The 23,132-nt window shown below is 44.3% G+C and overlaps 1 protein-coding gene across 2 annotated transcripts in view; it reads right to left on the bottom strand.

Moving 5' to 3' along the window:
- Positions 1 to 1,378: 1,378 nt before the first annotated feature.
- The window catches only part of LCMT1 (leucine carboxyl methyltransferase 1), a 51,062-nt gene continuing 29,308 nt past the window's right edge, over positions 1,379 to 23,132 (bottom strand). The window contains exons 7-11 of one of the 2 annotated variants that reach the window (XM_047712858.1): positions 13,103 to 13,223; positions 9,369 to 9,470; positions 8,138 to 8,229; positions 3,845 to 3,942; positions 1,379 to 1,601 (exon numbers count right to left, since the gene is read on the bottom strand). In XM_047712858.1, coding sequence (XP_047568814.1) covers positions 1,579 to 1,601; positions 3,845 to 3,942; positions 8,138 to 8,229; positions 9,369 to 9,470; positions 13,103 to 13,223 — 436 coding nt within the window. In that variant the 3' untranslated portion in view covers positions 1,379 to 1,578. The remainder of the gene's footprint in view (positions 1,602 to 3,844; positions 3,943 to 8,137; positions 8,230 to 9,368; positions 9,471 to 13,102; positions 13,224 to 23,132) is intronic. The other variant, XR_007124272.1, reaches the window with a different exon arrangement.

Here is a 23,132-nt window from a genome sequence, read left to right as displayed (position 1 = left end):
TCCACTAAATGGATTCACCATCCACTAATGGCTTGATCCCACGGTTTCAAAACCACTGGATCAGTGAATGTTACAGAAGTGTTAAAGGCCTACCAGTACCAGCCTGAGAGCCTCTCCTTGAACTTCTTAATACTTGAAAGATCTCTGAGGGACGCCTGGGTAGCTCAGTTGGTTAAGCAGCTGCCTTCAGCTCGGGTCATGATCCCAGCGTCCTGGGATCGAGTCCCACATCGGGGCTCCTTGCTTGGCGGGGAGCCTGCTTCTCCCTCTGCCTCTGCCTGCCATTCTGTCTGCCTGTGCTTGCTCTCTCTCCCTCTCTCTCTGACCAAAAAAAAAAAAAAAAAAAGAAAGATCTCTGAAAAGGAAGTAACTTTTTCACGGGGCAATTCATTGTTATTTCATGCAGTATCAGTCAACCCCACCAACAGGCACTATGTCCCACTCTTTAGAACACGGACCGAGGATTCTGCTTGCTGGGAGAAGGGGCTGTCCTCTCTTTGGGAGGGGAGAGGGCCAGGGGGCATCCTCACTGCCATCCCACACAGGCAGGATCAGGTACACAGCCCTACCCAACAACCAGAAGGGTCATCGGGGTGGATGGGCCTTACGTTTCAGAATTGCAGGATAAGCGTCCTGGGCCCCATGCATCTGTCCAACTCCATTAGTATCCTGTGACTCCTGTAACAGATCAGCACAAACCTTTTGGCTTAAAACACTAACGTTCTCTTATGGTTCAAGAGGCCAGAAACTTGGAATCCATTTCAGTGGGCTTAAGTGTTTGGTAATGCTGGTTCCCTCTGGAGGCCCCAAGAGTCTGTTCTCTAGCTCTTCCCAGCATCCGGTGGCCACCGACATGGCTGGTTTGGCCCCTTTGCCATTTCCAACATGCACTGTTCCTCTCTAAGTCCATCAGCACACCTCCTTCTCCTCCTCCCCCCGCCTCTCCTTGTAAGGACCCTGTGATTGCACCGGGCCTACTGGATACCCCGGGATAATCTCCCCATCTCAAGGTCCTTAGCTTAATCACACCTGCAGACCCCCTTCGCCACATGAGGTGACACATTCAAAGGTTTGAGGGACAGGAGTGGACATTTTAGGAGTCATCATTCAGCCAGCTGCAATAAACCAAGAAGGACTTGGTCCTGGCCAGGGCAGGTCCCGGCCAGGGCAGAGACAGGAGCCGAGAAGAGCTCTGGCCTTGGGTGGAGGCCTGGGTCAAGGTAAACCCTCACGTGGACACTAGGGCTTGAGCTCAGGCTGACTCATAGGGAGCAAGTGAAGGCTGGAGGAAGATTTGGGATCTTTGGTATCAGCTGATGTGGAGGTAAACCAGAGCCCACCCAGGGCAGTGGGGAGCGGTGGAGGACCAACGCGTGGGTGATTAGCAACAAATGAGATTTATTTCAACCATAAGTCAATGGGCACAGAAGGTGGTGCGACAGCCCTAGGAACTGAGGCTTCTCGGGGTGTGGGATGAGGCTGAAGGGCCAGGTCTGGCCACCACCCAGGAAATGCAGCGCAGCAACTCTGGGAAGGTCAGTTTCTTCAGCTGCCAGCTCAGCATGGGCCTCCAACAGATCAGTAAGTGATTTCCTTCAAACCTGAGGGAAGGAAACACACAGACACTGTTAAGAGATGCACACCAGAGAGCAGCGCAAGCAGACAGAGGTAGGAGAATGAGGCCCTGCTGGATACCTCCTCACCGCAGCTCTGCTCTCCCGAGTGGTAAGAGGAGATCATCCCCAAGGAAGCAAGAAGTTGGACGAGGCTATGTTTACAGGGATTTTGAAGGGATTCAGAAAGCACTGTCATGGTTCATGGACTCTGCAGTTAAGGCTGGAAGTCTACCCACTCCGCAATGAACCCTGAGCAAATGCAGAGACAGGACGATCCTCACGTTGCACGTACAGCTGTCACAAAGCAGCCCCCGACATAAAAATGTTCTGGGTGTTGTTAATTTATAAAAACTAGAATCAGCTTAATAGTATTATAAACAAACTACATTTCCAGAAGTGTGGCAAAGTTGAGTCGATTCGGGCATAGTGTCATGACAGAAGCTCTGTAAAGCTATGAAAATTATTCTCACTAGGAGTTTCTCACAGCGAGGGGAAAAGGCTGTTATGATACCAAATGGGAAAAATCAGGACTCCAAATACATAAGTGCAGAAATTCAATTCTGCTAAAAATGAAAAATTGCTAGAAAAAGAGTGGAAGGAAAAGTTATCAGAGGTCATCTCTGAGTGACATGCAGCTGATTTTTTTTTCTTCACTGGACTTTTTAGATGTTTCCAAAGTCTCTATTAAGAATGACATTTTGGGGGGCACCTGGGTGGCTCAGTGGGTTAAGCCTCTGCCTTCGGCTCAGGTCATGATCCCAGGGTCCTGGGATCGAGCCCCGCATCGGGCTCTCTGCTCAGCAGGGAGCCTGCTTCCCCTTCTCTCTCTGCCTACTTGTGATCTTTCTCTCTGTCAAATAAATAAATAAAATCTTAAAAAAAAAAAGAAAAAAAATGACATTTTGGGGCACCTGGGTGGCTCAGTCATTAAGCGTCTGCTTTCAGCTCAGGTCATGATCCCAGAGTCCTGGGATCGAGCCCCGCATGGGGCTCCCTCCTTGGCAAGAAGCCTGCTTCTCCCTCTCCCACTTCCCCTGCTTGTGTTCCCTCTCTCGCTGTGTCTCTCTGTCAAATAAAATCTTAAAAAAAGAAAAAAAAGAATGACGTTTTAAAAACTGGATGGGGGGGGGCGCCTGGGTGGCTCAGTGGGTTAAGGCCTCTGCCTTCGGCTCAGGTCATGATCCCGGGGTCCTGGGATCGAGCCCCGCATCGGGCTCTCTGCTCGGCGGGGAGCCTGCTTCCTCCTCTCTCTGCCTGTCTCTCTGCCTACTTGTGATCTCTGTCAAATAAATAAATAAAATCTTTAAAAAAAAAAAAAAAACAAAACTGGATGGGGGCAGACAACAGTATAAAACCCCACTAATAAATTCTTTCAAATAAAAAGACAAATTTAAAAGGATTTTGTGGGCTGAACTGCTGGGTAAATTTATAAACTACTGGAACGCTAAGCCCCAGGGGGGTAATTAACAGCCTCGTGTCAGCATGGAATGTTCGCAAGGAGGCCGCCCCTGCTGTGTCATGTTCTGTGTTTTGTCTGGGCTCCCTGCCTAAGGCTGTATATCTTTGGACGAGTCTGCAGGACACTGCCCACGGGACACCTGAAGGGGGGCTACTCCAGTTGAGGCTACACTGGGATCTGAAATGGTCTCCACGGGGCCGGGAAAATGCCCAAGAGAGGACCCCGGAGGAAGCAAGACCCACGTGGGGGAACTGGAAAGGAGGAACTGGGTCAAGACTGAGGAAACGAGTAACACTGAACAAGGATCCATGCTCACGCCACAGCCTCCCTCTGCCAGGCGAGGGGACTTCACCTTCATCACAGAAGGTAAGGGGAGAAATTCGACCCGCAGTTACACGGGTTTGCTGGAGACATGCAGGACAATATGCGTGCCTGACCTCTAGTAAACCTGGTTATAAGGTGAATCAAAAGACAAACATTGGTTACTTTTATTAAGATTATTGCTCTAAGCTCTGAAGGTGTTTTCCCTTCCGGCAGAGGAAATGTCAGAGAACACCTCTAAAGGGCTATGGATTTGTCTATGGAATTGTCTGAACAATTCGCCTGGTTTCTGTGCCATACAAATAGAGGCTAGGACAGCTCGTTTTCCACCTACTGCTCATGGACACATGCGTCTGATACGCCAGATCTTTCCAGGTATGTCTTATGGTGCTTTGGAGTCAAAAGGTCCCCATTTCTAGGGCAAATCAACAGAAGTAAAATCATGTACCGAGTTCATGTCCTCCTCTGGTTGCCCAACAAAGGCAGTAATGCTGCATGAGCTGTTCGAGAAGCTCCATTTCATCCAGGAATTCAAGTGACTCTATTCTGTCGGGAGAACAAAAGTAGGGCAACATCAAGTTCTACAATTAAAAATGAAGATGACGAGCCGAAGTTTATGGATATGGAAAGGTGTTCATATTATACTAAGAGGAAAGAAGCATGGTGCAATACAGTACCTATGATGCGATCTTTATTTAAAAAAAAATACCATAAATAAAGTCAAAAGACAAATGACAAACTAGAAAAAAGAATTGCAACACAAATGACAAAGGGTAGATTTCCTTTCTCTGTAAAGAGTTGTTAAACTTCATGAGAAAAACTTTTTAAAAACTCAGGTTTAAAAGACAGGAAAAAGACATATTCACCAGAAAAGAAAAACAAGATGCTCTCAATCTCATTAAAATATGAGATACTTTTTCAACTATCAGATTGATGAAGATCAAAAGAAGGCTGATACGCACTTTAACAAGGACATGGGGGGAAAGATACTCGCTGTCCTGTGTTTACCAGTCAGATTACAAAATGGTACAACCTCTCTGCCCAGCAACTGGATCTCCTCTATTGATGCTGAAAATGCACATCCTCTTACCAAGCAATTCTGACTTTTTAATTTTTTTTATAGATTTTTAAAAATTTATTTATCAGATAGAGATCACAAGTAGGCAGAGAGGCAGGCAGAGAGAGAGAGGGGGAAGCAGGCTCCCCGCTGAGCAGAGAGCCCAATGCGGGGCTCGATCCCAGGACCCTGGGATAGTGACCCGAGCCGAAGGCAGAGGCTTAACCCACTGAGCCACCCAGGCGCCCCCAGCAATTCTGCCATTTAAAAATATATTTTTGTTTATTTATTTGACAGAGAGAGACACAGCAAGAGAGGGAATACAAGCAAAGGGAGTAGGAGAGGGAGAAGCAGGCTTCCTGTTGAGCAGGGAGCCTGATTAGGGGCTCAATCTCAGGACCCTGGGATCATGACCTAACCTTCAGGAAGACACTTAACAACTGAACCACCCAGGTGTCCCACTCAGCAATTCTGCCTTTAAGATTTTGCCCCATGAGGGGTGCCTGGGTGGCTCTGTTGGTTAAGTGTCTGCCTGCAGCTCAGGTCATGATCCTGGGGTCCTGAGATCAAGCCCCGCATGGGCTCTGGCTCCCTGCTCAGCGGGGAGTCTGCTTCTTCCTCTTCTTTTGCCTCTCCCCTGCTCTTTCTCTCTCTCAAATAAATAAATAAAATCTAAAAAAAAATTTTTTTTACCCTTATGAGTACAAAGATGTATATTCCAGAATATTCACTGCAGCAACATAGCATCAAACCTTAAACTAGAAGAGCTGGGGTTAAATAAATTAAAGCACATTCACACAATAGGATATGTAGCTATCCAAAAGAATGGGAAAGTCTATATGTATTGACACAGAACAGCCTCTACCGCTCATCATGGAGTTCAAAATGGAAGTTGTATAGTAAATAATGTGCAGGGCACACTATTATCGATGAAAGAGACAGTGGGGGATACACATGCTTGTATACACATAACTCTCCTCTGTAAAAACACAGTAGAAACTGGTAATGGTGCTTGTCTCTTGAGAGAATGTAGTAGACCGGGAGGGAGGGGAAACAGGAGTGGAGGGTTGGTTTTTGTTTTTACTCTACCTTACTTTATTCTGTACATTTTCTTTTATAATGTGCTGGTATGATTTTTTTTTTTTCAAAAAAGCATTTAAAAATATAAGCTTGAAAACATACACACATTCAAATATGCAAAACATGTAAAATAGCTTAATGCATTTGTTTCTGTTAAAATATGGGCACACTGTGGGAAATTCCAGGCATTTCCACAAAGTATTAAGAAGAAAATTTAAAATGATCTATATGCCCACCATTCACAACAGTGATTGCTAACATTCAGGTACTGCCATTAGTGCAGGCTGGGGGTGGGGAGAAGTGCTTATGTATGTGCATTTGCTACATGTGTTTCTGTGTTTGTGTTTTTGTTCCTGTCTTGGTAGGCAGGCCTAAGGGTCCCATCTGAACTGAGAGTGACTAAGCATAACGTACTTGGCTTGCTTCCTACCTCCTCTTATCAGAATTCACACAAGGCAGATTTGCCTAACACCAAGTTCTACAAAACACCAACACCATAATGAAGGCTCCAGGATGTTTAGCACCAAGTTCAGTTCTTAGGACACTAGATTGTGAAGCCGTTCTCTCGACCGTGAACTCCAAGACAGACATATCTTTTGGTCTGTTTTGATCTCTGTTGTATGCCTTGTGCTTAGGAAAGTACATGGTGCATAGCTGGCACTCTGTATTTGTTAAAGAAACAGGCTTGCCTTAGACTTCTTTTTTATACGTAGTATCCAGCAGAAGCCCTTGGCAAATGTAGACACAAACTACCAGGTATTCCGAGACTTGGGAGGGCTCTGTGGCCTTGGGCAGACAGACCAAAGCCCATCCCATCTCTGTCAGGGATACACAGTGCTAGCTATACAAGGCCAGGGAAACATGAGACAAATGATGGCCTAGAAAAAATTTGCTCCTGTGATGGCTACTGCCATTAAAGACTCCTCCCGGGGCATCTAGACGAGCTGCCAGAGCATTTCCATTTTAGATGCCTGACCAGGGCTATTCAAAATAGTCACCTTGAAAACCAGCTTGTGAGCAAGGAAAATTCTGGAAGATTTCAGAAAACAGAGACCTGATCACATGGAGACATCTCTTTTTTTTTAAGATTCCATTTATTTATTTGACAGAGATCACAAGTAGGCAGAGAAGCAGGCAGAGAGAGAGGTGGAAGCAGGCTCCCTGCTGAGCAGAGAGCCCGACGCAGGGCTCGATCCCAGGCCCCTGAGATCATGACCTGAGCCGAAGGCAGAGGCTTTAACCCACTGAGCCACCCAGGCACCTGCCCCCACATGGAGACATCTCTTTCACAAACCTTCAAGGTCTTGATGTAAATATTTGGAAAAAGTAGTGATCCTTCTAAAAATTAATAACAACTTCTGTGGAGAAGCAAGGTTTAAAATTCTAATTATCCTGTAAGAGACCTACACCTGTAGGTTCCCACAGGCAAGAGGAAACACAAACCAGGGAGCATAAAGTAACAACAAAACAAGAACTTAATTAAAGCTGGCACTAACAGTGCTCAGAGATAAATACAGTGTGGTTTATAGCAGGGAAATTAAAGCACAACAAAAATAAACAATAAGGCACAACTAAATGCCCAGCTCTAGATGCAACTTTTGAACTACTATAAAATTATTATCACTAATCACTCCATCCACATATCAATATAAATACTAAGCATCATTGAACAGGACCTGGAAACCTTCTTTATGTGGGTATATATTGGTATGTGAAGAGAAATAAAATCAATTGTTAAGTTTCTAAAAGAGGAGGGTGATTTATAGACCAATGCATGTAATATGAATCTACTGATTCAAAAACCAGGAACCTATATATCAATAAATAGTCACCTTTTTTTACACACAGAAAGACACACGCCAACTTATTAACGACAGCAATCTCTGGAGGGGCAGCTGCAGAATGCGGCTTTCCCATTTCATGCATGTCCTACGCAGCTTAAAAAGTGTTTTCACTTTTTGTATAAAATGTCCCTTTATTTTACAATTAAATTAAAATTTCGAACAATTTATTTTATAATGAGGGAAGAAGTCTGCTTAAAAATCTGTGAGCAAGGGGCACCTGGGTGGCTCGGTGGGGTAAGCCTCTGCCTTTGGCTCAGGTCATGATCTCAGGGTCCTGGGATTGAGCCCCGCATGGGGCTCTCTGCTTAGTGGGGAGCCTGCTTCCCCTTCCCCCTGCCTGCCTTTCTGCCTGCTTATGATCTCCCTCTCTGTCAAATAAATAAATAAATCTTAAAAAAAAAAAAAAAATCTGCGAGCAGACCCTTTGGAAGCCCTTGGACAACATCATTCTGCTCCTGCTCCAAAACACAGGGATTGTGCAAAATTTCCACTTCCAGAGGGTGCTCTGGGAATGTTACAGGTGCGATTGCTTATTCTGACTAAAATAATCTGTGTTGTCATGGACCCTATCTCAGCAAGTGGCTAATGAGTTACTCTCAAGGTGCTATCAATGTTTAGTCTGCAATAGCAGATTAACTTGTTTCAAAGTAAGTCTAGTTAGGGTTTGAGGATTTGTTGTTGCTGTTTTTTTACATTAAAGAGAGTTATGCCTTTAATTCATAATTGTTTGCCGTGAGGCTAACTACTGCCGATCCCGCACCTGCTCACTTCAGCTTGAGGCAATTTGCTGTACAGTTCCATCATGTCGACTGCTGACGCCGTTTCCCACCCATTCGACAGGAGCCGTTCTTTCTAGAATGTGTGGTGGAGAGAAATGGAGAAGGTACAAGGCACTGGCGTACAAATCCAAGACACTCTTCAAGCACGTGAAAATTTCTCTTCGATGACTCCTCTTTTGAAAGCCTATCCTGGCCCCTACCTTCCTTCTTTTTACTTTGCAATTTTCTACACCAAACATGCACTGTTACAATGGGAGAGAGGTCCCCTAGGTATATTTAAAGAGAAGTACAGAAACTTCTCCAGGAGCAACAGTTTTGAAAGCATTTGAGTGGTAATATGACGAAGACCTGTAAAATCTAACCTATTTTATGGAAGCAGAAAAAAAGAAGATATTTAGAAAAATCTATCAGAGTCCGGCGGGGTGCCTCGGTGGCGGACTCAGTTAAGTGTCTGACCCTTGGTTCCAGCTCAGGCCATGATCTCAGGGTTCTGGGACTGAGCCCCGAGTCAGATTCCATGCAAGTGTGGAGTCTGCTTGAGATTCTCTCTCCGCCCCCCACCTTTCCTGCTCGTGCTGTCTCTGTCTCTCTCTCAAATAAATCTTTAACAAAAAGGTTTATTAGATTCTGAGAAACTTAAGGGGATGTCAAGTACAACGTTTGGACCACGTTTGGATACTGTTTCAAACACACCAACTATAGAATTTTTTTTTTTTTTAACAATTTAGGAGATCTGAACACATACTGGGTAGTGGGTGCTACGAAGGAGTTCTGGTTGATTTGTGAGGTGTGGCAAGGGTATGATCCCATGGGTAAGAAAGTCCTTACTGCCATGAAATTCATACTGAAATGTTTATGGGTGGAATGATATACTACCTGGGATTTGCCTTAAAATATTCCAATGACAACACCAACACAAACTGGGGATAAATAAAATAATTTGGACAAAATGTGAATTACGAAGCAGGCTGATGGGAAAAAGGGTGTTCCTTTTACCATTCCCTGTACTTTCATGCTGTTTGAAAATCTGTATGATGAAAGTTTTAAATGCTGGGGTATAGAAAATGTCCACATATATTTTCCACATTGAGGGCTTGGCCTTCCCTAGCATGATGAACTAGTGGCCCCCGTGTAGCCCCAGCTTCTCAGATGTGCGAAGGGAAGATGCCCTTCCCTGGGTGGCTCAGGGCAACAGAGTCCCCACTCTCTGACCTGTGACTCTAACGACTTGCAAGTCTGCACTCCTGCCAGGTCACATTGTCGCCTCCGTAGGTTCTCGATCATGATCTGTCCAAACCGGTCATCCATGTTCACCTGGGAAGGGAAAGAGGAGGGTGGACACAGCCAGAAGGGTTTCTCTGCTTCTCGAATATGCAAACTAAGACATCAGCACCCTATTTCTAACCAGTCAAGGCCGACATCTGTTGATACCCAGGGCAGGTCACAGAATTGGGTGCAGGCACAGCATGCAGAGGTGAGAAGGGCGTACACTGTGACAGCCTCCAGAAGGGCAACTGGATGGGTGGCGCTCGGCCTGGGAGGCGGCCACACCACTGCCAGCACGCTGTTCTGTGGGTTTACTCATGTGTGCTCGCAAGGGTGTGAGAATGTTTACGGCAGCATTACGCGTAACAGGAAGGACCTGGGAAGGATTTAAATGCCCCTCACCGGGGGTCATGGAAATTCTAGCATGGTCATTTAATGGAATATTGCATTGCCATGAAAACAGAAAAAAAAGAGGAGGTACGTGTAGATATAGACACAGACAGAGACATGGAATGATTTCTTAGGTAACAAACTCTTGAAAGAGGAATGTGTAGAATATGCTCCTATCCACTTTTAAGAAAAAAAAGACAACCTTTGTCTACATTTATATATGCACAAAATAATTCTGGAATCTGGCCATGTCGCTTCCCACATTAGAGGGCAAAAGTCCAGAGTAGGAGAGAGGCCTGCCCTTCCCTGTCCATCCTTTCATACTATTTGATTTTTTAAAAAATTTTGCACGTAGTGTTACTTCTTCAGAACCGTTTTAAACCAGTTTAAAAGACTATTAAAGTGTATATACACACAAATGCTACAAAACAGAATACAGTGTACATTATCATAAGGTATATGCTATTACCCTGTCACAAATAAAGCATCTAAACTTCATTATTTTAATATATAGAATGATTCCCAGAGTTCTGTGACAACGTTGCCAGACAAGAACCAGTATTACTCTCTTTTGGTGAATGTGTGAGGGTTATGGGGCACTAATGGTCACACTGCCCACTATTTTTTCAGGATCGAAGGGTGTCTGTGAGCACACGCTTCATCCTTTCACTCCCTGGGTTGGAATCCTGGCCTGACACTTTCTAGCTGTGAGGCTGGGTGGCTGTGGGCAAGCTAATTCTCTGTGCTTTGGCCCCCTTACCCACAAAACCTGGGGGGCTATTGTGATAATCAAGTAAGTTAACACATGCAAAACTTGTGGGATGTGCCTGCTATCTAGTCAGCAAATTCTACAAAGTTGCTATCTTCTTGTATCAGTATTGACAGGCTCATCATTTATGCGGTTTTTGTCATTTTAAACTACTGATCAGAAAACCATGGAGGGCATGGGAATATTTAATACACATGAGTATGCCGATGATTTCTTATTTGTTAGAAAATTAAGTTAAATGTTTATTATTCACAAAATGAGGATGGGAGGTGGGAACCGCGTCAGTTTAGGGATGGCTTGGACAATGGAGTGAAACCTGGCACCTCCCCAGGCCTGCCCAAAGTGACAGGGTCTGTGGTCAAATTTCACATTCATACCCTGTTGAATAAGAGAAAACACGAGTGAGGGGCACCTGGGTGGCTCAGTGGGTTAAAGCCTCTGCCTTCGGCTCAGGTCATGATCCTAGGGTCTTGGGTTCGAGCCCCGCATAGGGCTCTCTGCTGAGCAGAGAGCCTGCTTCCTCCTCTTCCCTGCCTGCCTCTCTGCCTACTTGTGATCTCTGTCAAATAAATAAATAAAATCTTTTAAAAAGAGAGAGAGAGAAAACATGAATGAAACAAGGTGGACAAACCCAGGTGAACACTCACAATGTGTGTCAACAGAAAGCAGAATTCATTTTCCCCAGGCATAGTATCCTGTAAGCAAAGACAGATTCCCAGAATCTACAGAAAAGACAAATGAGGCTGGCTACCATTATACCCATTCACCAGGACTGCAGACTGAGTCTGAGGAGTGCCCCCAATTAAAAAGAGGGAAGGAAGAAAACTCAACCAAGAAATACCTATATAAGAACCTGGCACAGGATGGCAAAAAAGTCAACCGGGTCTAGCCTTAGATCTGTCCGTAGGTATGTTGTAGTGGGCAAGGCCTTTACTGCTCTTGTCTGTAATAAAATTTAAAAACAAAATGAGACTAAAAAAAAAAAAAAAAAAAAGTAAAATCAGTAAAAGCAAAATAAAAGAAGCAATAAAAATAGCTACTGTGCGTGGGGGCACCTGTGTGGCTCAATGGGTTAAAGCCTCTGCCTTCGCCTCAGGTCATGATCCCAGGATCCTGGGATCGAGCCCCGCATCAGGCTCTCTGCTGAGCGGGGAGCCTGCTTCCTCCTCTCTCTCTGCCTGCCTCTCTGCCTACTTGTGATCTGTCTGTCAAATAAATAAATAAAATCTTAAAAAAAAATAATAGCTACCATGTATTCAGTGCTTGTCATATGCCCACTGCTACACATCATCTCATGAGTTCCCTTAATAATCCAGAGTTTTCCCTTTAAAAACAAGGCCCTGGGGGATGCCCGAGTGGCCAAGTTGGTTAAGCTGCTGCCTTCAGCTCAGGTCATGATCCCAGGGTCCTGGGATTGAGTCCCACATTGGGCACCTTGCTCAGCAGGGAGCCTGCTTCTCTCTCTGCCTCTGCCTACCACAATGCCTGCTTGTGCTCTCTCTCTCTCTCTCTCTCTCTCTCTCTGACAAATAAATAAATAAATAAAATCTTTAAAACAACAACAACAAGGACCTGAGGCTCCAAGAGATCCAAAGAACAGCTGAGGCCTGCCTGACAGCCCGACAGTGCCATAAATGCCCCTGTTCAAATTAACTCACTTACTCTTCACTACAACCCTATGAAGTCAGGACTGTTATTATTCCCATTTTTCAGATTAGGAGACAGGCACAGAGAGATTATTGAACTTGTCCAGGTCACACAGCTAAGCAGTCGACCTCCAGAGCATGGACTCCCAACCACCATGCAATTCTGCTGAAGGTCACGGAGCCAGGCATAAGAGCGAGAGCCAGGATTCAGACTCAAGCTGAGTAATTTTAAACCTCGAAAGCATAACCCTTTCCACTAGGTCAGAAGAGAAAAACAGGCAGCCAGTGGTCCAAACTCAGCGATCTCAGAAATCAGGAAATTTTATTTTCAAATAAAACCAAAACTGTTCTCGGACCAAGATCCTGAAAAATTGGGAGTTCTCAACTCTAACTCACACACCTACACAGTAACAAGCAACTGGCACGGAGCGGGGGACCATCCCATCAGATGGGACGTGGACACTCGGGTTCACCATAGTCCTCACCACTCCTGCCTGCCTTACACTGGCCAACTTGATCCATTTGCATCACTCCTGCCTCTGAAGGAATCAGAGTTGGCTACCCCTCCACCCATAGGACAGCCAAAATTCCCTTCACCAAGGTCTGACTCTACAGTAAATACAATGATAAAAGAAGAACTCAAAAAACTTCGATTAAGGCCAAGATAGAAGTTTCAAAGTCTCTGGCCATAAGTTTGCCGGAAATCAAGAAATCAGGGATGCTGGGGATTGCCAGAATCAATGAAAAAGGAGGTATGTGAGTGGCCAGAGGCAGAAGGAAAAGAGTAAGTGGGAAAACATACTGAAGTTGCTCAGAGAGTGTTGAGCCACCACGGAAATAGAGGCAGAAAGCAAATGTCTCATGCTCCCATTTACCTGTTCATAGTTTATGAACATGGCGGTGTCAAAACTGCTGGCTGCCCACTTGAGAAGGTTGGCCGACTGCTCCGGAGTCATATAAACCAGCACACATTCGGTGATCAGGAGTGTTGGCAATCTTAAGAGAAGAAAAAAGGCACATCCACATGTATTCATCAAATGGACTCTCTAGGGATGACTGGGTGGCTCAGTTGGGTAAGCACCCGGCTCAGGTCATGATCTCGGGGTAGTGAGATCAAGCCCACATCAGTCTCCCCACTCAGTGGGGAGTCTGCTGGAAATTCTCCCCCTCCCACTCCCTATACTCCTCCCCCTGCACACCTGCTCTCTCTCTCTCCCCCCTCTCAAATAAATAAATAAAGTTGTCAAGTATACATTAAAAAAAGTGGGACTCTCTAATGGCACGCATGTGGCAGTATTGGTGGGGCAGTAAAACCCTGTTTTTCACACCCCAGGAAAACAAGATGCACTGAACAAGCACATCAACAACCAATGTAGTAACAGACGTACAACACCATCGTGACCCAAAGTTTTAGACTAAAAAAAGGTGAGCAATGAGCAAGGATTTGTCTCGCTTGTGAAACAGTGTTAAAGGCACGTGATGCTGTGTAGACATAGCTACAAATTCTCCCCTTCCCCTACCCCAGATAGCCCAAAATGGTGGAGGAGTAGGAGACCTTGGTTTTGTCTGGTCCCAGGAATTCAGCTGGACAGCTATCACGTCATTCTGAACACCCACAAACTCAACCGGAGATCGAAGAACAGCTGCTACTCTACAAATAGAAAAGGGACCACTTTCTGCAAGGTAGGAGGTGCAGAGAAGTGAATCCGAGGCAATATACCGGAAGATAAACCACGGGGGTTGGGGGAGCCTCCGTAAACCGGCACCAGAAAGTGATAGAGCAGCAGAGCACAAAATCGGAACTTTCAGACGTCTGTCCTGGCTCACCAGGATGTCCCTGCCTGAAAGGTGCTCAGGTGGTGAAGCAGGGCAGAATCCTGGGTGGGAGAGTGTAGGTCTCAGGATCCCAGGGTCCCAGAAAGACCGGGGGTGCCTGAGTGTGGCAGAGCTCCTGGGCGTTGGAGCAGGGAAGCCAGCTGCAATCAGAGAGCCCAGGAGAGGGGGTTCTCAGCTTGGGGTTGCTATAAACTGTGAACCAAGGCATGGCCAGGTGACTGCTCCTGGACTAGGGGCCTAGTAAGCAGCAGAACCACCACAAGAATCCCCTTCCTCCCCTGGGAGGCACCGCACAGGTGCACACTGCAGGATTCGGCACCATTTGCAGACTTGAAAGGGATCACGTGCCTGAGACAGAAATGCTCGGTCACAGGCTGGATGAGGATGGAGTGTGGCTGGAGACCAGGGAGACAGGAGTGATTGACTGCTTTCCTCTGAGGGCTCACTGATATTAGATTGGATAAAAAGCAAGACCATTGAGGGGCGCCTGGGTGGCTCAGTGGGTTAAAGCCTCTGCCTTCGACTCAGGTCATGATCCCAGGGTCCTGGGATCGAGCCCCGCATCGGGCTCTCTGCTCAGCAGAGAGCCTGCTTCCTCCTCTCTCTCTGCCTGCCTCTCTGCCTGTGATCTCTGTCTGTCAAATAAATAAATAAAATCTTTAAAAAAAAAGAAAAAGCAAGACCACTGATATGCTGTCTGCAAGAGACTCATCTTAGACTCAAAGTCACCTCCAGATTCAAAGTGAGGGGGTGGAAAACCATTTACCATGCTAACAGACATCAAAAGAAAGCTAGGATAGCAATCCCTATATCAGACCAATAGATTTGAAACCAAACACTAATAATAGATGATGAAGGACACTATATCATAAAGGGTCTATCCAACAAGAAGATCTAATGATCGTAAATATTTATGCCCCTCACATGGGATCAGCCAATTATAAAAACCAGTTAATAACAAAATTAAAGAAACACATTGGTGATAATACAATAATCATCAGGGACTTTAACACCCCCTCACTGCAAAGGACAGATCATCTAAGCAGAAGATCAACAAGGAAACAAGGGCTCTGGATGACACACTGGACCAGATGGACTTCACAGATATAGTCAGAGCATTCCACCCTAAAGCAATAGAATACACATTCTTCTTGAGTGCACATGGAACATTCTCCAGAACAGAACACCTACTGGGACACAAATCAGGTCCCAACTGGTACCAAAAGATTGGGATCTTTCCCTGCATATTTTCAGACCACAGTGATTAGAAACTAGAACTCAATCACAAGAGGAAAGTTGGAAAGAACTCAAATACATGGAGGCTAAAGAAGAATTTTAAAATTCAGGGAAACCAATGAAAATGAAAGCATAACTGTTCAAAATTTGGGGGATACAACAAAGAGAGGGAAGTATATAGTAATACAAGCCTTTCTCAAGAAACAAGATAGATCTCAAATACACAACCAAACCTTACCCCTAAAGAAACTGGAGAAAGAACAGCAAATAAAGCCTATACTACAGATGAGAGCAGAAATCAATAAAATAAAACCAAAAGGACAGTAGAACAGATCAATGAAACTAGGAGCTCGTTCCTTGAAAAAATTAATAAGATCGATAATCCCCTGGCCAGATTTATCAAAAAGAGAAGAGAAAGGACCTAAATAAATAAAATCATGAATGAAAGAGGAGACATCACAACCACACCAAAGAAATACAAACAACTGTAAGGACATATTACGAGCAACTATATGCCAACAAATTAGGCAATCCAGAAGAAACAGATACATTCCTGAGATATATACACTACCAAAACTGAAACAGGAAGAAATAGAAAACCTAAACAGACCCATAACCAGCAAAGAAATTGAAGCAGTAATCAAAAATCTCCCAACAAACAAAAGTCCAGGGCCAGATGTCTTCCCAGGGGAATTCTACCAAACAGCTCAAGAAGAATTAATACCTAATCTTCTGAAGCTGCTTAAAAAACCAGAAATGGAAGGAAAACTTCCAAACTCTTTCTATGAGGCCAGCATTACCTTGATCCCCAAACCAGACAAAGACCTCACCAAAAAGGAGAATTACAGACCAATATCCCTGATGAACATGGATGCAAAAATTCTCACCAAAATACTAGCTAATAGGATCCAACAGTACATGAAAACGATTATTCACCACAACCAGTGGAATTTAATTCCTGGGATGCAAGGGTGGTTCAATATCCACAAATCAATCAATAATGATAGACTACATAGATGAAGGAAAGGACAAAAACCATATGATCCTTTCAAAAGAGGCAGAAAAAGCATATGACAAACTATAGCATCCTTTCTTGATCAAAATTTCACAGTGTAGGGAGAGAGGGAATGTACCTCAATATCATAAAAGCCATATATGAAAAGCCCACAGTGAATGTCATTCTCAATGGGGAAAAGAGAGCCTTTCGCTTTTCCCCAAGGTCAGGAACACAACATGGATGTCCACTATCACCACTGCTATTCAACATAGTACTAGAAGCCCTAGCCTCAGCAATCAGACAACACAAAGAAATAAAAGGCAGGGGTGCCTGCATGGCTCAGTTGGTTAAGTGTCTGCCTTCAACTCAGGGTCCTGGGATCGAGTCCTGATGATGTTCTTTGCTCAGCAGGGAACCTGCTTCTCCCTCTCCCTCTGTCTGATGCTCTGCCTACTTGTGATTTCTCTGTCAAATAAACAAATAAAATCTTTAAAAAAAATAAGTAAGAAAGAAATAAAAGGCATCCAAATCAGCAAAGAAGAAGTCAAACTCTCACTCTTTGGAGAGGACATGATACTCTATGTGGAAAACCCAAAAGACTCCACCCCAGAATTGCTAGAACTCATACAGGAATTCAGCAAAGTAGCAGGATATAAAATCAATGCACAGAAATCAGTTGCATTTCTATACACTAACAAGGAGACAGAAAAAAGAGAAATTAAGGAGTCGATCCCATTTGCAATTGCACCCAAAACCATAAGATACCTAGGAATAAACCTAACCAAAGAGGTAAAGAATCTGTACTCCAAAAACTACAGAACACTTATGAAGGAAACTGAGGAAGACACGAAGAAATGGAAAAATGTTCCATGCTCATGGATTGGAAGAACAAATATTGTTAAAATGTTTACGCTACCTAGAGCAATCTACATAGTCAATGCAATCCCTATCAAAATACGATCAATTTTTTTTCACAGAGATAGAACAAATAATCCCAAAACTTGTATGGAACCAGAAAGGACCCCAAACAGCCAAAGGAGTGTTGAAAAAGAACACCAAAGCTGGTGGCATCACAATCCCAAACTTAAGCTCTATTACAAAGCTGTCATCATTAAGAGAGTACTGGCACAAAAACAGACAAATGGATCAATGAAACAGAATATAGAATCTGGAAATAGACCCTCAACTCTATGGTCAACTAACCTTTGACCAAGCAGGAAAGAATATCCAATGGAAAAAAGACAGTCTCTTCAACAAATGGTATTGGGAATATTGGACAGCTACATGCAGAAGAATGAAACTATACTATTTCCTTACACCATACACAAAAATAGACTCAAAATGGATGAAAGACCTCCACGAGACAGGAATCCATCAAAATTGTAGAGAACACAGGCAGCAAGTGCTGTGACCTCAGCTGCAGCAACTTCTTGTTAGACACGTCCCCCAAGCCAAGGGAACTAAAGGCAAAAATGAACTATTGGGACTTCATCAAGATAAAAAGATTTTGCACAGCAAAGGGAATAGTCGACAAAACCAAAAGACAACTGGCAGAATGGGAGAAGATATTTGCAAAAGACGTGTCAGATAAAGGGTTAGTATCCAAAATCTATAGAGAACTTACCAAACTCAACACCCAAAGAATAATCCGATCAAGAAATAGGCAGAAGACATGAACAGACGTTTCTGCAAAGAAGACATTCATATGGCCAACAGACACATGAAAAAATGCTCCATATCACTCGGCATCAGGGAAATAAAAAGCAAAACCACAAAGAGATACCACCTCACACTGGTCAGAAAGGCTAAAATTAACCACCCAGGAAACGACAGATGTTGGCAAGGATCTAGAGAAAGGGGACCCTCCTACGCTGTCAGTGGGAATGCAAGCTGGTGCAGGCACTCTGGAAAACAGTATGGAGGTTCTCAGAAAGTTGAAAGTAGAGCTACGCTACAACCCAGGAATTTACCCCAGAGATACAAATGTAGTGATCAACTGGGCACCTGCACCCCAATGTTGATAGCAGCAATGTCCACAATAGCCAAACTACGGAAAGAGCTCAGATGTACACCAACAGATGAATGGATAAAGATGATGTCATGTATACATACACAGACACACACACAGACACAGACACAGACACACAGACACACACACATTACTCAGCCATCAAAAAAATGAAATCTTGCTATTTGCAATAATGTGGTTGGAACTAGAAGGTTATTTTTAAAAATAGTTTATTTATTTATTTGAGAGGGAGAGAAAATAGAAGCAGGGGACAGAGAGGCAGAGGAGAAGCAGACTCCCACTGAGCAGGGATTCCCAAGGCAGGGCTGAAGGCAGATACTGAACAGACTATGCCATCCAGGTGGTATTATGCTAAGCGAACTACATCAATCAGAGAAAGACAATTACCATATGATCTCACTCATATGTGGAATTTAAGAAACAAAGGATCATACAGGAAGAGAGGAAAAAAGGATCATGAGGATCATAGAGGAAGAGAGGAAAACATAAAGTAAGATGAAACCAGAGAGAGACAAACTCTAAGAGACTCTTAATCATAGGAAACAAACTGAGGGTTGCTGGAGGGGATGGAGGTGGGGCGAGGGGGTAAATGGGGAATGGACATCAAGGAGGGCATGGGATGTAATAAGCACTGGGTGTTATAGAAGACTGATGAATCACTGACCTCTATCTCTGAAACTAGTAACATATTATATGTTAATTAACTTAATTTAAATAAAAATAAAATTCTCCCCTGCCACACTTGCACATGGTGACAAGGTGACACAGCAGACTCTCCCACTCCAGATGCAGAGACTCTTCCTTCCCCTGGTATCGGGGTTAGTTGTAGAACTCACTTTAGCCAAGGGAACAGTAGCAAATGCAATGCAAGCAGAAGCTTGAAAATCACTTGCACATGGGCCCTCGCTCTCTTGCCTGGAAATCTAAACCATCATGGGAATGAACCCAAGCTAGCTTGCAACTGCAGGGAGGCCCTGTGCAATAAAATGAGGCATCCTATCTGCCTGCTGTCCACATATAGTGAACCTGAGGGGATATCAGCTATACCTGGCCCCAGCAGACGTACCAACCAGCTAAGCCCAAACTCTCCACTCACAGAATCTAGAGCAACTTGTGTATCTAGATTGTGAGCTGTTCTAAAGTGGAAGTTTTCTAAAGCACTGAGTTGGAGAGACTGTTACACATTAAAAACTGACTGACAAATGCAGAAATAGTGATACTCGTTTAACCAAATCCAATTCTTATATGTTTTTACCATTAAGAATTGACAAGAACACGAACAATCTTCAGGAAATTACATTGGTTAGTATGCACTCTTGATTCAACAGACCCGAAGTAATGAACAAATTATGAAATAAGAAAAGCAATAAACTCCTAGAAAAATCTCTAAAACCCTTAATTCTTAAAAGGGAACACAGCCCCAAATTATGTGAGCTTTGCTGGTTTATTCCTGGATCCTTTACTGCTCCTTCTCTCACTCCTTTACTGTATCCACTTTCTTTCTCTGCCCCTAAATATGGCTATTCCTCATGGCTGGTTGCTATTTTTCTCATAAAGCAAGTGGGTTACTTTAAAAGAAAAATTTTTTTTAAGATTTTATTTATTTACTTGACAGAGAGAGATCACAAGTAGGCAGAGAGGCAGGCAGCAGCAGGCGGGGGAGGGGGGAGGTGGCAGGCTCCGGGTTGAGCAGAGTCCGCCACCCTCCCCCATGTGGGGCTTGATCCCAAGACCCTGGGATCATGACCTGAGCTGAAGGCAAAGGCTTTAACCCACTGAGCCACCCAGGCTCTCCTAAAAAAATTTTTTTTAAGATTTATTTATTTATTTTAGAGAGAAAGCATGTGCACAGGGGATGGGGGAGGGACAGAGGGAGAAGGAGAGAGAACATCTCAAGTAGGCTCCTGCTGAGTTATAGAGCCCACCATGGGGCTTGTTCCTATGACCCTGAGATCATGACTTGAGCCATAATCAAGAGTCAGATGCTCGGGGTGCCTGGGTGGCTCAATCGTTGGGCGTCTGCCTTCAGCTCAGGTCATGATTCCAGGTCTCCGGGATCATGCCCCACATTGGGCTCCCTGCTCCATGGGAAGCCTGCTTCTCCCTCTCCCACTCCCCCTGCTTGTGTTCCCTCTGTCACTGTCTCTCTCTCTGTCAAATCAATAAATAAAATCTTAAAAAAAAAAAAAAAGAGTCAGGGGGCACCTGGGTGGCTCAGTGGGTTAAGCCGCTGCCTTCGGCTCGGGTCATGATCTCAGAGTCCTGGGATCGAGCCCCGCATCGGGCTCTCTGCTCAGCAGGGAGCCTGCTTCCTCCCCTCTCTCTGCCTGCCTCTCTACCTGCTTGTGATCTCTCTCTGTCAAATAAATAAATAAAATCTTAAAAAAAAAAAAAAGAGTCAGATGCTCAACCAACTGAGCCACCCAGGCATGCCGCAGGTGGGTTATATTTGTCTATTTTTACTGGTGGGGGTTCTCAAAACAAATAAATTGTCTGAACTCGAATACCCAAGAAAGCAGTTGAAAAGCACATGGTATATATTACTGTCAGAATAGAAGCTGTACACCTGGGCTCAGGGTGTAGACTCTTTATTACTAGAAAGGCTCCCCACCAAAAAAGTGCAGGCTCTGACCTAATCACAGTACCAACTATCCATCATTACTGTTCATGGGTTTCCTTCTTTCATTTTTTTTTGACCATGAAAATGGTATATAATTCAAGTTATTTGAGAATATATATCCAAATGCTCTCTGTACCCAACTGGATCACAGTATATAGAAACTGAGGGGGACACCTGGGTGGCTCAGTGGGTTAAAGCCTCTGCCTTTGGCTCAGGTCATGATCCCAGGGTCCTGGGATCGAGCTCCACATCGGGCTCTCTGCTCAGCAGGGAGCCTGTCCCCCCCCCCCCCCCGCCTACTTGTGATCTCTCTTCTTCTCTCTCTCTCTGTCAAATAAATAAAAAATATCTTAAAAAAAAAAAAAAGAAACTGAGGGCACTAAATCCAGAGGAAAGTCAATGACGTCTGAGTTGCAAACAATGTTGAAAATCAGAAAGAAAAATATTAAAAATAATTTTTTAAAATTAGCAATAACCTACGTTTTAAAACCCCAGATTATATCAACAGAAATGATCAGAAAAAGCGAATGAGTGTGGAGAAAGTTCTAAGACTCCAATTCACAGGTTGATAATTAGAGAACTACAGCTCCAATAACCTTTTTAATGCAAAAGTGTCCTTAAGACACTACCACAGGGGGAAGCCACGTAAAGAAGGCTATATGGGAATTTTCTGTATGATTTTTGCAACTTTTTTGTAGATTTGAATTATTTGAAAATGGAAAGTTTAACATTTTTCAGTGTAGTTTTAGGACGTAGCCATTGGCAATATTAAAAATTGGATTAATACTTTTCAAAATACAAGTGAAAGCAAAACAAAGACAGTCGTAAAGGAAAATACGGAGCACAAACAAAGCCCTGGAGAATTATATACGTAATTCTAATACTTGTCACAGCAACCGCTCTTCATCCATTTTGTAGATGTCCAAAGGTGAGGCAAACTTCCCTTTCAAGAGCTAGCATGATTTGTAACTGATTATTTCCTGATCTTTTAGCAGATTTGCTCCAACGGTGGCTTACTACAGTGGCAGTAGGTGGCAGCTGGTTACCATGGTGGCCGCAGTAACCTACAGGAGACTGTAGTCTATTTGTCAATTCTGTTCAACCACTTTCACAGCTGACTTAATTTAATCTTCTGGACCATCTTGTGGAGTTGTTTTTACCCCAGCTGACAAATGAAATTAAGGCTCAAAGAGGCTTTTGTGGGGGGGGGTGTTTGTTTAAGAAAAAAACGGCCCCTACTAAATACTTATAAGCAGGAGCGGTCACTTGGAGCCCAGGGTGAGATTCCGATACTCGGGATTGCCTCATTCTGAGAGGGCTCCAGGTTGAGCACCGTCAGCTTGAAACAACCTACTGATCTCTCATTAATATGCCCCCAAGAAAACCACTGGTGTCCTTGAACACTGAGACTTCCCTTTTGCTGAAAGAAGAACACTCTGCTCGCGACCATCTGGGAACCATCTAAAGGGTTCCACAAAGGAAAAAAGAGGCATGGGGCGCCTGGGTGGCTCAGTGGGTTAAGCCTCTGCCTTCGGCTCAGGTCATGATCTCAGGGTCCTGGGATCGAGCCCCGCATCGGGCTCTCTGCTCAGCAGGGAGCCTGCTTCCCCCACCCTCTCTCTGCCTGCTACTCTGCCTGCTTGTGATCTCTGTCTGTCAAATAAATAAATAAAATCTTAAAAAAAAAAAGAGGCATATTATGTACAGTGCATTGACCCTGCTCTCTGAACACTCAGTGAGACAGACAATGAGACAATAAGCAGTAGGTGTGTGAGTGCCATTCCCAACATCTGCAAATGTGGATACACACATCTTGACAATGACAATCTGGTTTACGATTCTAGGCTAAACATGTAAACAAGAATTTCAAAGCCCAGAGGTGACAGCCATTACCACTTTAACAAAAGATGTACCCGGAAGGTCAAGCTTCAACTCCCTACAACTTCCTCCCCTGCATCAGCCCAAACTCACCTGTATTTGCACCTGTCCTCACCCGCCTTCCTCTCTTCTCGGAAGAAGGACAGCTTTCCCTTCCCTCCAAGGCTCTTGTCCTCTGTCCACTCTACAGCCTCTTCTCTACCAGCGATTTCCCTAACAGCTACTCTCTTTGATCACTGGCCACTGATTCTTTGCCTTCAATTTATTTTTTAATGAACTATCTATTTCTCCTACCTTCCCCACTGGCCA

The sequence above is a fragment of the Lutra lutra genome, chromosome 18 (assembly GCF_902655055.1).
Source record: "Lutra lutra chromosome 18, mLutLut1.2, whole genome shotgun sequence".
In the NCBI taxonomy this organism is placed as follows: Eukaryota; Metazoa; Chordata; class Mammalia; order Carnivora; family Mustelidae; genus Lutra; species Lutra lutra.
Note: the sequence above shows the minus strand (reverse complement) of the source record. Positions and strands in the feature narration are given on the sequence as shown.